This window comes from Sphaeramia orbicularis, unplaced genomic scaffold, assembly GCF_902148855.1.
Source record: "Sphaeramia orbicularis unplaced genomic scaffold, fSphaOr1.1, whole genome shotgun sequence".
Taxonomy (NCBI): domain Eukaryota; kingdom Metazoa; phylum Chordata; class Actinopteri; order Kurtiformes; family Apogonidae; genus Sphaeramia; species Sphaeramia orbicularis.
The window spans coordinates 242,842-257,841 of record NW_021941582.1 but is presented as its reverse complement, the minus strand read 5'-3'; the positions used below and the strand labels follow the sequence as shown (position 1 = coordinate 257,841).

Sequence of the window (15,000 nt, the reverse complement as noted above, 5' to 3'; positions counted from 1 at the left end):
CGTTATATCTGGAAAAGAGGAAACGTTATATCTGGAAAAGAGGAAATGTTATATCTGGAAAAGAGGAAATATTATATCTGGAAAAGAGGAAATGTTATATCTGGAAAAGAGAAAATGTTATATCTGGAAAAGAGGAAACATTATATCTGGAAAAGAGGAAATATTCTATCTGGAAAAGAGGAAATATTATATCTGGAAAAGAGGAAATGTTATATCTGGAAAAGAGGAAATGTTATATCTGGAAAAGAGGAAATATTATATCTGGAAAAGAGGAAATGTTATATCTGGAAAAGAGGAAATATTATATCTGGAAAAGAGGAAATATTCTATCTGGAAAAGAGGAAATATTCTATCTGGAAAAGAGGAAATATTATATCTGGAAAAGAGGAAATGTTATATCTGGAAAAGAGGAAATATTATATCTGGAAAAGAGGAAATGTTATATCTGGAAAAGAGGAAACGTTATATCTGGAAAAGAGGAAACGTTATATCTGGAAAAGAGGAAATGTTATATCTGGAAAAGAGGAAATATTATATCTGGAAAAGAGGAAATGTTATATCTGGAAAAGAGGAAATATTATATCTGGAAAAGAGGAAATATTCTATCTGGAAAAAGAGGAAATATTATATCTGGAAAAGAGGAAACGTTATATCTGGAAAAGAGGAAACGTTATATCTGGAAAAGAGGAAACGTTATATCTGGAAAAGAGGAAATATTATATCTGGAAAAGAGGAAATGTTATATCTGGAAAAGAGAAAATGTTATATCTGGAAAAGAGGAAACATTATATCTGGAAAAGAGGAAATATTCTATCTGGAAAAGAGGAAATATTATATCTGGAAAAGAGGAAATGTTATATCTGGAAAAGAGGAAATGTTATATCTGGAAAAGAGGAAATATTATATCTGGAAAAGAGGAAACGTTATATCTGGAAAAGAGGAAACGTTATATCTGGAAAAGAGGAAACGTTATATCTGGAAAAGAGGAAATATTCTATCTGGAAAAGAGGAAATATTCTATCTGGAAAAGAGGAAATATTCTATCTGGAAAAGAGGAAATGTTATATCTGGAAAAGAGGAAATATTCTATCTGGAAAAGAGGAAATATTCTATCTGGAAAAGAGGAAATGTTATATCTGGAAAAGAGGAAATATTATATCTGGAAAAGAGGAAATGTTATATCTGGAAAAGAGGAAATGTTATATCTGGAAAAGAGGAAATATTCTATCTGGAAAAGAGGAAATGTTATATCTGGAAAAGAGGAAACGTTATATCTGGAAAAGAGGAAACATTATATCTGGAAAAGAGGAAATATTATATCTGGAAAAGAGGAAATGTTATATCTGGAAAAGAGGAAATGTTATATCTGGAAAAGAGGAAATATTATAACTGGAAAAGAGGAAATGTTATATCTGGAAAAGAGGAAATATTATAACTGGAAAAGAGGAAATGTTATATCTGGAAAAGAGGAAATATTATAACTGGAAAAGAGGAAATGTTATATCTGGAAAAGAGGAAATATTATATCTGGAAAAGAGGAAATGTTATATCTGGAAAAGAGGAAATATTATATCTGGAAAAGTGGAAATATTATATCTGGAAAAGAGAAAATATGTTTCTGTAAGACAGAAAATATTGTATCATTCAGATATAAAATATTGTATCTTTTAAACATCTTTTTTTTTTCTTAAACATAAAGTGTTATATCTAAGATATAAAATATTGTATTAGACATGAAATATCGTATATTTTAGACAAAATATTGTATACTTTAGACATAAAAAAATTGTATCTTTTAAACATAAAATAATATATATTTTATAAACAAAATATTGCATATTTTACAAATAAAATATTGTATCTTTTACACACAAAATATTGTCTTAGAGATATAAATTATTGTATCAGACATAAAATATTGTATATTTTAGACATTACAAATTTTATCTTTTAAACATAAAATGTTGCATCTCACACAAACCAAATATTTTATCTTTAAAACATAAAATTTTGCATCTTCTTTTCATTTTCATCTGGTGGCATCTTTCACACCTTTTTGTCTTTTTGTAACTTTTCTCTTGTCACCTTGTTGCATTTCTTTTTTCTTTTCCTTTTTTGTGTTCTATTCTTTCTATGTCATCTTTTGTCATCTTGTTGCGTTTCTTTTTTCTTTCCTTTTTTGTGTTTTTACATTCTTTCTACGTCATCTTCATCTTCAACTTTGACGCTCGGTTTCATCTTTTGTCTCTTTTAAAACTTTTGACATTATTTGTAAAAATCGAGCTTTTTTAGGTCAAAGCCCAAAATGAAAATCCTGTCTAACAATCTGAAAATACGGGCGAGTACGAGGAGTATTTTCTGCTTCTGCGAAAACCGATTGAGGGAAGGAAGAGGTTTAATTGTGGATGAAAAACAGTTTGTGAAAACAAAGACGGAAGTGAAAGCCTGAGGCTGAAGAAGAGCTTTAAAGGAAAGTGAAAGTGGAATAAATGTGGTGTGAACTGATGGGCCTTCAGGCAGATCTGTGAAGGACGAGGACGAGGAGGGGACTGACCTGTGTGTGTGTGTGTGTGTGTGTGTGTGTGTGTGTGTGTGCGTGTGTGTGTGTGTGTGTGTGTGTGCGTGCGACAGAATCTACACAAACAGCTGGAAGAGGCCATTCAGGACGGAGAGATCTGGGTGATGCAACTGAAAGACACCGAATACGAACTGGAAGGAAGTAGAGAACGAGTGCAGCAACAGGCAACGGAGATCCTGCACAAAGCAGGTAGGGTTTAAGGGTTAGACTGAGGGTTTAAGGGTTAGACTGAGGGTTTAACTGAGGGTTTAAGGGTTAGACTGAGGGTTTAACTGAGGGTTTAAGGGTTAGACTGAGGGTTTAAGGGTTAGACTGAGGGTTTAACTAAGGGTTTAAGGGTTAGACTGAGGGTTTAACTGAGGGTTTAAGGGTTAAACTGAGGGTTTAAGGGTTAGACTGAGGGTTTAACTGAGGGTTTAAGGGTTAGACTGAGGGTTTAAGGGTTAGACTGAGGGTTTAAGGGTCAGACTGAGGGTTTAACTGAGGGTTTAAGGGTTAGACTGAGGGTTTAAGGGTTAGACTGAGGGTTTAACTGAGGGTTTAAGGGTTAGACTGAGGGTTTAACTAAGGGTTTAAGGGTTAGACTGAGGGTTTAACTAAGGGTTTAAGGGTTAGACTGAGGGTTTAACTGAGGGTTTAAGGGTTAGACTGAGGGTTTAAGGGTTAGACTGAGGGTTTAACTGAGGGTTTAAGGGTTAGACTGAGGGTTTAAGGGTTAGACTGAGGGTTTAACTGAGGGTTTAAGGGTTTGACTGAGGGTTTAAAGGTTAGACTGAGGGTTTAAAGGTTAGACTGAGGGTTTAAGGGTTAGACTGAGGGTTTAAGGGTTAGACTGAGGGTTTAAGGGTTAGACTAAGGGTTTAACTGAGGGTTTAAGGGTTAGACTGAGGGTTTAAGGGTTAGACTGAGGGTTTAACTGAGGGTTTAAGGGTTAGACTGAGGGTTTAAGGGTTAGACTAAGGGTTTAACTGAGGGTTTAAGGGTTAGACTAAGGGTTTAACTGAGGGTTTAAGGGTTAGACTGAGGGTTTAACTGAGGGTTTAAGGGTTTGACTGAGGGTTTAAGGGTTAGACTGAGGGTTTAAGGGTTAGACTGAGGGTTTAAGGGTTAGACTGAGGGTTTAACTGAAGGTTTAAGGGTTAGACTGAGGGTTTAAGGGTTAGACTGAGGGTTTAACTGAGGGTTTAAGGGTTAGACTGAGGGTTTAAGGGTTAGACTAAGGGTTTAACTGAGGGTTTAAGGGTTAGACTGAGGGTTCAAGGGTTAGACTGAGGGTTCAAGGGTTAGACTGAGGGTTCAAGGGTTAGACTGAGGGTTTAAGGGTTAGACTAAGGGTTTAACTGAGGGTTTAAGGGTTAGACTGAGGGTTTAAGGGTTAGACTAAGGGTTTAACTGAGGGTTTAAGGGTTAGACTGAGGGTTTAAGGGTTAAACTGAGGGTTTAAGGGTTAGACTGAGGGTTTAACTGAGGGTTTAAGGGTTAGACTGAGGGTTTAAGGGTTAGACTGAGGGTTTAAGGGTTAGACTGAGGGTTTAAGGGTTAGACTGAGGGTTTAACTGAGGGTTTAAGGGTTAGACTGAGGGTTTAAGGGTTAGACTGAGGGTTTAACTGAGGGTTTAAGGGTTAGACTGGGGGTTTAAGGGTTAGATTAAGGGTTTAACTGAGGGTTTAAGGGTTAGACTGAGGGTTTAACTGAGGGTTTAAGGGTTAGACTGAGGGTTTAAGGGTTAGACTAAGGGTTTAACTGAGGGTTTAAGGGTTAGACTGTTACGACACTTCACAAGGTGTGGACCCAAATGCATCGAGACGAAGGGATCAGTGGTCAAAAAAAGATTTATTTTACAAAAAAATCTCAAAATCACAAAAAGGTTAACAAAAGGAGAAGCACAACGTGCTCTAAAAAAACCAAATGAACTAAAAGAGAAGTACAACGTACTCTGTATTAACTAAAGCCTGAGGAAGATAACAAAAGGGTCAAGATTCAAGGTTCAAGATACTTAACAGAGGTTGGTCTTCACACGATCACAGAAACGACGCACTGACAAGAGACAAAGGGAGCAGGGAGAATATATAAGGGAGGCAGGGATCAAAAACAGGTGTGGACAATAACGAGGGAGACACCAGGTGCAGACAATGAAGGGGAAGGGCAGACAAGACAAGACTGACAGAGTGCAGACTAAACAGGAAGGAGACTACCATCACCAAAATAAAACTGGAAGGAACAAAAACCCAGAACTAAATTAACACAAACGACGATGCATGACATAGACTGAGGGTTTAAGGGTTAGACTAAGGGTTTAAGGGTTAGACTAAGGGTTTAACTGAGGGTTTAAGGGTTAGACTGAGGGTTTAAGGGTTAAACTGAGGGTTTAAGGGTTAGACTGAGGGTTTAACTGAGGGTTTAAGGGTTAGACTGAGGGTTTAACTGAGGGTTTAAGGGTTAGACTGAGGGTTTAAGGGTTAGACTGAGGGTTTAAGGGTTAGACTGAGGGTTTAACTGAGGGTTTAAGGGTTAGACTGAGGGTTTAACTGAGGGTTTAAGGGTTAGACTGAGGGTTTAAGGGTTAGACTGAGGGTTTAAGGGTTAGACTGAGGGTTTAACTGAGGGTTTAAGGGTTAGACTGAGGGTTTAAGGGTTAGACTGAGGGTTTAAGGGTTAAACTGAGGGTTTAACTGAGGGTTTAAGGGTTAGACTGAGGGTTTAAGGGTTAGACTGAGGGTTTAAGGGTTAGACTAAGGGTTTAACTGAGGGTTTAAGGGTTAGACTGAGGGTTTAAGGGTTAGACTGAGGGTTTAAGGTTTAACTGAGGGTTTAAGGGTTAGACTGAGGGTTTAACTGAGGGTGTAAGGGTTAGACTGAGGGTTTAAGGGTTAGACTGAGGGTTGAAAGGGTTAGACTGAGGGTTTAAGGGTTAGACTAAGGGTTTAACTGAGGGTCTAAGGGTTAGACTGAGGGTTTAAGGGTTAAACTGAGGGTTTAAGGGTTAGACTGAGGGTTTAAGGGTTAGACTGAGGGTTTAAGGGTTAGACTAAGGGTTTAACTGAGGGTTTAAGGGTTAGACTGAGGGTTTAAGGGTTAGACTGAGAGTTTAAGGCTTAGACCCAGTCCTGGTCTCAGTCTTAGTCCCCTCCCCTGTTCCCAGGTCAGATCGGGTCCTTGCAGGCCACCCAGATGGCACATGAGGCCACCATCCGGAACCTGGACCAGGAGCAGAACCGGCTGAAGGAGAAGATCGGCCGACTGGAGGAGGAGAGGGAGGTCCTGCTGAACCAGAGCCAGACCGCCAACGAACAGCACAAGCAGCAGGTCCTCAAACTGGAACAGGTACTGGACCTGGTCTGACCAGACTGGTACCAACAAGACCCTACTGATGTCAAAGGGTACCAACGGTTTTGACTGTAGTACTGTTCCTGACATTAGTACCATTAGACCACATTGGACCTCACAAGACCCTCTAGACCACATTGGACCTGACAGACCCTGGAGACCACATTGGACCTGACAGACCCTGGAGACCACACTGGACCTGACAGACCCTCTAGACCACATTGGACCTCACAGACCCTCTAGAACACATTGGACCTGACAGACCCTGGAGACCACATTGGACCTCACAGACCCTGGAGACCACATTGGACCTTACAGACCCTGGAGACCACATTGGACCTCACTGACCCTGGAGACCACATTGGACCTGACAGACCCTGGAGACCACATTGGACCTGACAGACCCTCTAGACCACATTGGACCTCACAGACCCTGGAGACCACATTGGACCTTACAGACCCTGGAGACCACATTGGACCTCACAGACCCTGGAGACCACATTGGACCTGACAGACCCTGGAGACCACATTAGACCTGACAGACCCTCTAGACCACATTGGACCTGACAGACCCTCTAGACCACATTGGACCTTACAGACCCTCTAGACTACATTGGACCTTACAGACGGTCTAGACCACATTGGACCTTACAGACCCTGTAGACCACATTGGACCTTACAGACCCTCTAGACCACATTTGACCTTACAGACCCTGGAGACCACACTGGACCATACATACCTTCTAGACCACATTGGACCTGACAGACCCTGGAGACCACATTGGACCTTACAGACTCTCTAGACCACATTGGATCTTACAGACCCTCTAGACCACATTGAACCTTACAGACCCTCTAGACCACATTGGACCTTACAGACCCTCTAGACCACATTGGACCTGACAGACCCTCTAGACCACATTGGACCTCAGAGTGGGGACTCACATTTGTCACTGGAACTGTTACTGTCACTGTTTTAGAATGTGTGTGGAAATGACCAAATATAGTCACTTGCATGGATAAGTGAAAGTAGAAGAACTCCAGTAGTGGAGTCTTTTCAGAACCTTCACGTGTGTTTGTTTTTGTGTCAGAGTCTTCGTGAAGAACACCAGGGTTATGAGAAGGAGCTGTCCAGGATCAGAGGACACTATGAGGAGGAGAAGCAGAGGTTCAGACAGGAGCAGGTCCAAGCCCTGGAGGAGCTGGAGGAGAAACACCGAAGACTGAGAGAGGAGGCGCAGCAGGAGAAGGAGGAGGAGAAGACACTGCTGATGAATGTGAGGAGGGAGGGAGGGAGAGAGGAGGAGGAGGAGGAGAAGACACTGCTGATGAATGTGAGGAGGGAGGAGGGAGGGAGAGAGGAGGGAGGGAGAGAGGAGGAGGAGGAGAAGACACTGCTGATGAATGTGAGGAGGGAGGGAGGGAGGAGGAGGAGGAGGAGGAGGAGGAGAAGACACTGCTGATGAATGTGAGGAGGGAGGGAGGGAGGAGGGAGGAGGAGGAGGAGGAGGAGGAGGAGGAGGGGGAGAAGACACTACTGATGAATGTGAGGAGGGAGGGAGGGAGGAGGGAGGAGGAGGAGGAGGAGGAGGAGGAGGAGGAGGAGGGGGAGAAGACACTACTGATGAATGTGAGGAGGGGGGAGAGAGAGAGAGGAGGGAGGGAGGAGGCGCAGCAGGAGAAGGAGAAGGAGAAGACACTGCTGATGAATGTGAGGAGGGAGGAGTGGATGGATTTTTTTTTTTTACGTTAGTTTTTTTGTATATTTTCTTCATATTATTTATTATTTTGTGAATATTTTATTTGTTTTTCTTAATGCAGTTGTTTATTTAGGTTTTCTTTTTTACATTTAGTTTTTTATTTTATAATTTTTTCTTCCATTTTCTTCCGTTTGTGTCTTATTTTCCTTTTGTTTGTTAGGTTATTATTCATTTTTGTTAATTTTGTTGCTTATTTTATTCTTTTTGTTTTTCCTGTATTTTTTAGTAAGTTTTGTCTGTGGGTCTGGGTTCTGTTATCATTTTGTTGCATAAAAAAACAACAACAAAAATAGAAGTATTAAGTCATCATCATTTTTTGCAACATTTACATATTTTTTAAATGACCTTTCTCTTTTCTTTTACATCATTTCATTCTTTTTTTTTTTACGTTCTGTTGTTAGATGTTTCACATTTATTCTTGTTTCATTTCATCTTGTGACTTTTCCATCCTTTTCTTTTTCCTCTTTGTGTCTTTTTTTGTGTTTTTCTCCTCCTTCACTTTGACCTCACTCTCATTTCCTGTTTTTTGTTGTTTTTTTTTCTCCTATGTTTTCTCTTTCAGGTCATTACTCTCACTTATTCATGCTCACGTGGCGACACCTGAGTTCACAAACTTCTGTCTGTACACTCCAGTAATCTGGTATTTTATTTAAACATCTGAACACTAGTGATCATTTATGGTCATCTGTTCATATTTCACACACACATCCTGTCTTTGTTGATGCTCATGGGGATACAATCTGAATGAAACTGAAGAAAAAAAGAGTAAAATAAGCAACAAAATGAACCAAAACAGCCAAAGTGATCAATAAAATGAACAAAAATGAATAATAAACCAACAAAATAATAAGTGAAATGAACAAAATAAGACACAAACTGAACAAAATCAATGGAAAAAAAAAAAAAAAAAGTGGGAAAAAGACAAAATAAGCAACAAAATGAACCAAAACAACCAAAGTGATCAATAAAATGAATAAAAATGAAAAATAAACCCACAAAGTAATAAGTAACATGACCAAAAAAACCTATAAATTGCGCAAAATTGATGAAAAAGAATAAAATAATAAAAAAAAGAACAAGAACAGCCAAAGTGATCAATAAAATGAACAAAAATGAATAACAAATGAACAAAATAATAAGTAACATGAACAAAAGAAGACACAAACTGAACAAAATCAATGGAAAAAAAAAAGAAAAAAGTGGGAAAAATAGACAAAATAAGCAACAAAATGAATCAAAATAGCCAAAGTGATCAATAAAATAAACAAAAATGAAAAATAAACACATACAATAAGAAACATGAACAAAATAACACACAAACTGAAGAAAAAAATATAAAATAAAATAAACAAAATTTAGAAAAATAAACAAAGTAAGCAAAAAACAAAATGAACAAAAAAATACAGTATTTATAAAATAATAAATAACATGAAAAATATACAAAACTTTTTTACATTGAAGTAAAAACAGAATTAAAAAAAAAAGAAAATAAATTAAGTATTTGAATTTAATTCCAGTAGTTTTAGTTTGGGGTTCTCTCTTTTTTTTTCTAAATCAGCTACTTTTTGACACCTGTTTAACTCCATACAGCAGTTCCATTGGAAATTTTAAAATTAAAAAAAAGCAACAACATGAAAAAAATCAGCCAAAAGTGATCAATAAAATAATCATTTAAATCATTTAAGGTCATCCTTTCATATTTCACACACACATCCTGTCGTTGTTGACGCTCATGGGGATAATTCTGTTAAAATAACGTCATCAAAGGGTTTGTTTGTTCCTTTCACAGCTCCGCCTTTTTTCATTTCAACCCTTTTATTTTCTACATTTCAGTGGGTTTTCCAGCCGGACGTCGTCTCTTCCAGTTTTCCTCGTCTTTTCATAAAAGAGCCTCTCTCCGCCGTTTGAAGCTAATCGGTTGATTTTCATTGACATTAAGTCCCGCCTCCGAGCAGAGTGACAGCGCCAAGAGCCCAAATGTGGATGTGGGCGGGGCTTTGGAGATATTCACTGAAAGATGGACTGAATGGAGAAGGAAAAGTGAAAAATAATAATAATTAAACTAAATTTAATTAACAAAATAAAGAAAGAAAAAGAAAAGAAAAAAGAAATAAAATAAAATCTAGAAAATAAAAAAGAATAAAAAAAATAATGATAAAATACTATTTAAAAATGTAAAAATTAAATTAAATTTTTTTTAAAAAAAGAATAAAGATTAAAGAACAAAATAAAATTTAAAAAATTTAAAAATTAAAGAAAAAAGACGAAATAAAAGAAAAAAGATAAATAAAAGACGGGGGTGTGGATGATGAAACAGAAGGAGCTGATCTTCAGCTCGTCATGTCGTGTTTTTATTTGGAGGGGAATTAAAGAGGCTGCACACACGTCTGACGGACCACTTTAAAAACAGCAAATTCAATTTATTTACAGGGTTTTTGTTTTTTTTTGTCGGTGTCAGCGAGACATTAACACGTTTACAAACTCATTATATGAAATAAGTAATTTTTCCAACAGCTGGTGCTTGGTCAGTTCAGAAATGAGGCGTCCTTTAATGTGTTCAACAGCAGAAGGAAAGTCAGAAAAGACAAGAGACAGAAATGAGGAAAAAGAAAAAAAAAGACAAGAGACAGAAATGAGGAAAAAGAAAAAAAAGACAAGAGACAGAAATGAGGAAAAAGAAAAAAACACAAGAGACAGAAATGAGGAAAAAGAAAAAAAAAGACAAGAGACAGAAATGAGGAAAAAGAAAAAAAAAGACAAGAGACAGAAATGAGGAAAAAGAAAAAAAAGACAAGAGACAGAAATGAGGAAAAAGAAAAAAAAGACAAGAGACAGAAATGAGGAAAAAGAAAAAAACACAAGAGACAGAAATGAGGAAAAAGAAAAAAAAAGACAAGAGACAGAAATGAGGAAAAAGAAAAAAAAAGACAAGAGACAGAAATGAGGAAAAAGAAAAAAAAGACAAGAGACAGAAATGAGGAAAAAGAAAAAAACACAAGAGACAGAAATGAGGAAAAAGAAAAAAAAGACAAGAGACAGAAATGAGGAAAAAGAAAAAAACACAAGAGACAGAAATGAGGAAAAAGAAAAAAAAGACAAGAGACAGAAATGAGGAAAAAGAAAAAAAAGACAAGAGACAGAAATGAGGAAAAAGAAAAAAAAGACAAGAGACAGAAATGAGGAAAAAGAAAAACACAAGAGACAGAATGAGAAAAAAAAAAACAAGAGACAAGAAATGAGGAAAAAGAAAAAAACACAAGAGACGAAATGAGGGAAGAAGAAAAAAAAGACAAGAGACAGAAATGAGGAAAAAGAAAAAAAAGACAAGAGACAGAAATGAGGAAAAGAAAAAAAAGGACAAGAGACAGAAATGAGGAAAAAGAAAAAAAAACACAAGAGACAGAAATGAGGAAAAAAGAAAAAAAAAGACAAGAGGACAGAAATGAGGGAAAAAAGAAAAAAAAGACAAGAGACAGAAAAGAGGAAAAAGAAAAAAAAGACAAGAGACAGAAATGAGGAAAAAGAAAAAAAAGACAAGAGACAGAAATGAGGAAAAAGAAAAAACAAGACAGAGACAGAAATGAGGAAAAAGAAAAAACCACAAGAGGACAGAAATGAGGAAAAGAAAAAAAGACAAGAGACAGAAATGAGGAAAAAGATAAAAAAGACAAGAGACAGAAATGAGGAAAAAGAAAAAAAGACAAGAGACAGAAATGAGGAAAAAGAAAAAAAACAGACAAAACTTAAATTCCAAATGTCATAAAAACGTGTTTTAACAGTTTTCGCTGCTGTTTCTTGTGTTTGTTTGTTTGTTTTGTTTGTTTTTCAGAAACTGAGTCAGGAGTTTGAGATCAAGCGTCTGTCATTGGAGGAGCAGAGGGACCGCCTCCAACAGCAGCTGGACAACCTGAAGGAGGAGCTGTCAGCCAAACTCAACATGGCCAATCAGGAGGTACGGACACGCCCACTTTATATTTGAAATATTCAGATTCGTAGATGATTTTCCACTGCTGTTTAACTCCATACGGCAGTTACATACATGGTCCAAAAAAAGAGGAAAATAAGCAACAAAATGAACGAAAATAGAAAATGCAATGAATAAAATGAACAAAAATGATTAATAAACCAACAAACTATTAAGTAACATGAACAAAATATGACACAAACTGAACAAATTTAAGAAAAAAATTATAAAATAAAAACAAAATGTCAAAAAATAAACAAAGTACGCAAAAAAAGGAACAAAAAAAAATGGATGTATGTAAGTTTAACAATGCGTGTGTCATTGGTTCTTTTCATATTCAATTCAGAATCCACAATCGGAAAATGAAAAAAATGATAAATGTTATTTCATTATTCACATACAAATAAATAAATTGTTTTTCATTCTTTCGATTGTACGCACAAATTAAAAGTTGGAAATAAGTAACTGTACTAAACCGCTGTTCCAACTGTCTTTATCAGATCGGATACAGTTCGCAAACGGACACAAAAATCGGATTTTGACCACATTTACCTACAGTTTGAACGGAGCCGTCGTTGCTTATATTGTTTTTACATTTTCTGGCCAATTTAATTCTTTTTGTCTTCAGTTTGGTTCTGTTTGCTGCTTATTTTGATCTTGTTCCATTTTTATTAAGTTTGTACATTTTTTATTGATTAGTTTGGCTGGATTTCTTCAATTTGTGGCCAATTTAATTATTTTTCCTTCATTTTTATTCAGTTTATGGCATATTTTATTCTTTTTGCTTATTCTTTTTGTTCATTTTTTACTTATTTTTGTTCCTTTTTTGCTTAGTTTTGTTCATTTTTTGCTTATTTTGTTCATTTTTTGCTTATCATATGTTAAATTAACTGGGCGTGGTTTTGTGTGCAGGTGTCCCACCTCCAGGAGCTGGTGAGGGAGGGGGAGCAGAACCTGAGCTCGGCCCAGACCCAGATCAGCTGTCTGAGGGAGACGCAGGAGAAGCTGAGGGTGGAACTGGACGCAACCAGAGCCCGAGTCCGAGAGACCAGCAACCTGCTGACAGACCTGCAGGTGAGGAGGAGCAGAGGGAGGGGAGGGAGGGGAGGGAGGAGAAGGAGGAGAGGGAGCAGAGGGAGGGGAGGGAGGAGAGGGAAGGGAGGGAGGAGAGGGAGGGGAGGGAGGAGAAGGAGGGGAGGGAGGAGAAGGAGGAGAGGGAAGAGAGGGAGGAGAGGGAAGGGAGGGAGGAGAGGGAGGGGAGGGAGGAGAGGGAGCAGAGGCAGGAGAAGGAGGAGAGGGAAGAGAGGGAGGAGAGGGAGGGGAGGGAGGAGAGGGAGCAGAGGGAGGAGAAGGAAGAGAGGGAAGAGAGGGAGGAGAGGGAGGGGAGGGAGGAGAGGGAGCAGAGGGAGGGGAGGGAGGAGAGGGAGCAGAGGCAGGAGAAGGAGGAGAGGGAAGAGAGGGAGGAGAGGGAGGGGAGGGAGGAGAGGGAGGAGAGGCAGGAGAGGGAGGAGAGGGAGCAGAGGAAGCAGAGGGAGGAGAGGGAGGGGAGGGAGCAGAGGGAGGAGAGGGAGGGGAGGGAGGAGAAGGAGGAGAGGGAAGAGAGGGAGGAGAGGGAGGAGAAGGAGGAGAGGGAGCAGAGGGAGGGGAGGGAGGAGAGGGAGCAGAGGCAGGAGAAGGAGGAGAGGGAAGAGAGGGAGGAGAGGGAGGGGAGGGAGGAGAGGGAGGAGAGGCAGGAGAGGGAGGAGAGGGAGCAGAGGAAGCAGAGGGAGGAGAGGGAGGGGAGGGAGCAGAGGGAGGAGAGGGAGGGGAGGGAGGAGAAGGAGGAGAGGGAGCAGAGGGAGGAGAAGGAGGAGAGGGAGGGGAGGGAGCAGAGGGAGGAGAAGGAGGAGAGGGAGGGGAGGGAGCAGAGGGAGGAGAAGGAGGAGAGGGAGGGGAGGGAGCAGAGGGAGGAGAAGGAGGAGAGGGAGGAGAGGGAGCAGAGGGAGGAGAGGGAGGAGAGGGAGGGAGCAGAGGGAGGAGAGGGAGGAGAGGGAGGGGAGGGAGGAGAAGGAGGAGAGGGAGGGGAGGGAGCAGAGGGAGGAGAAGGAGGAGAGGGAGGGGAGGGAGGAGAGGGAGCAGAGGGAGGGGAGGGAGGAGAGAGAGGGGAGGGAGGGGAGGGAGGAGAAGGAGGAGAAGGAGGAGAGGGAGGGAGGAGAAGGAGGAGAAGGAGGAGAAGGAGGAGAGGGAGGGGAGGGAGCAGAGGCAGGAGAAGGAGGAGAAGGAGGAGAGGGAGGGAGCAGAGGGAGGAGAAGGAGGAGAAGGAGGGGAGGGAGGAGAGGGAGCAGAGGCAGGAGAAGGAGGAGAGGGAAGAGAGGGAGGAGAGGGAGGGGAGGGAGGAGAGGGAGGAGAGGCAGGAGAAGGAGGAGAGGGAAGAGAGGGAGGAGAGGGAGGGGAGGGAGCAGAGGGAGGGGAGGGAGGAGAGGGAGCAGAGGGAGGGGAGGGAGGAGAGGGAGGGGAGGGAGGAGAAGGAGGAGAGGGAGCAGAGGGAGGGGAGGGAGGAGAGGGAGCAGAGGCAGGAGAAGGAGGAGAGGGAAGAGAGGGAGGAGAGGGAGGGGAGGGAGGAGAGGGAGGAGAGGCAGGAGAGGGAGGAGAGGGAGCAGAGGAAGCAGAGGGAGGAGAGGGAGGGGAGGGAGCAGAGGGAGGGGAGGGAGGAGAAGGAGGACAGGGAGGGGAGGGAGCAGAGGGAGGAGAAGGAGGAGAGGGAGGGGAGGGAGCAGAGGGAGGAGAAGGAGGAGAGGGAGGGGAGGGAGGAGAAGGAGGAGAGGGAGGAGAGGGAGCAGAGGAAGCAGAGGGAGGAGAGGGAGGGAGCAGAGGGAGGAGAAGGAGGAGAGGGAGGGGAGGGAGCAGAGGGAGGAGAAGGAGGAGAGGGAGGGAGCAGAGGGAGGAGAAGGAGGAGAGGGAGGAGAAGGAGGAGAAGGAGGAGAGGGAGGGGAGGGAGGAGAGGGAGCAGAGGGAGGGGAGGGAGGAGAAGGAGGAGAGGGAGGGGAGGGAGCAGAGGGAGGAGAAGGAGGAGAGGGAGGGAGCAGAGGGAGGAGAAGGAGGAGAGGGAGGGAGCAGAGGGAGGAGAAGGAGGAGAAGGAGGAGAGGGAGGGGAGGGAGGAGAGGGAGGAGAAGGAGGAGAAGGAGCAGAGGGAGGAGAAGGAGGAGAGGGAGGGGAGGGAGGAGAGGGAGCAGAGGGAGGGAGGGAGGAGAGGGAGGGGAGGGAGCAGAGGGAGGAGAGGGGGCTGCAGAAAAGTTAATTAAAGGGGAAAAAAAATCTTGAATTAAACAAACAAAAAAAATCTTGAATTAAGAAAAAAAAAGTTAATTAAGGGAAAAAATCTTGAATTAA

The 15,000-nt window shown here is 41.2% G+C and overlaps 1 protein-coding gene across 1 annotated transcript in view; it reads left to right on the top strand.

Moving 5' to 3' along the window:
* The window catches only part of fam184aa (family with sequence similarity 184 member Aa), an 84,640-nt gene that overhangs the window by 38,101 nt on the left and 31,539 nt on the right, over positions 1 to 15,000 (top strand). Inside the window, exons 8-12 of the mRNA XM_030130002.1 lie at positions 2,632 to 2,767; positions 5,722 to 5,903; positions 6,998 to 7,183; positions 11,496 to 11,618; positions 12,543 to 12,704. Coding sequence (XP_029985862.1) covers positions 2,632 to 2,767; positions 5,722 to 5,903; positions 6,998 to 7,183; positions 11,496 to 11,618; positions 12,543 to 12,704 — 789 coding nt within the window. The remainder of the gene's footprint in view (positions 1 to 2,631; positions 2,768 to 5,721; positions 5,904 to 6,997; positions 7,184 to 11,495; positions 11,619 to 12,542; positions 12,705 to 15,000) is intronic.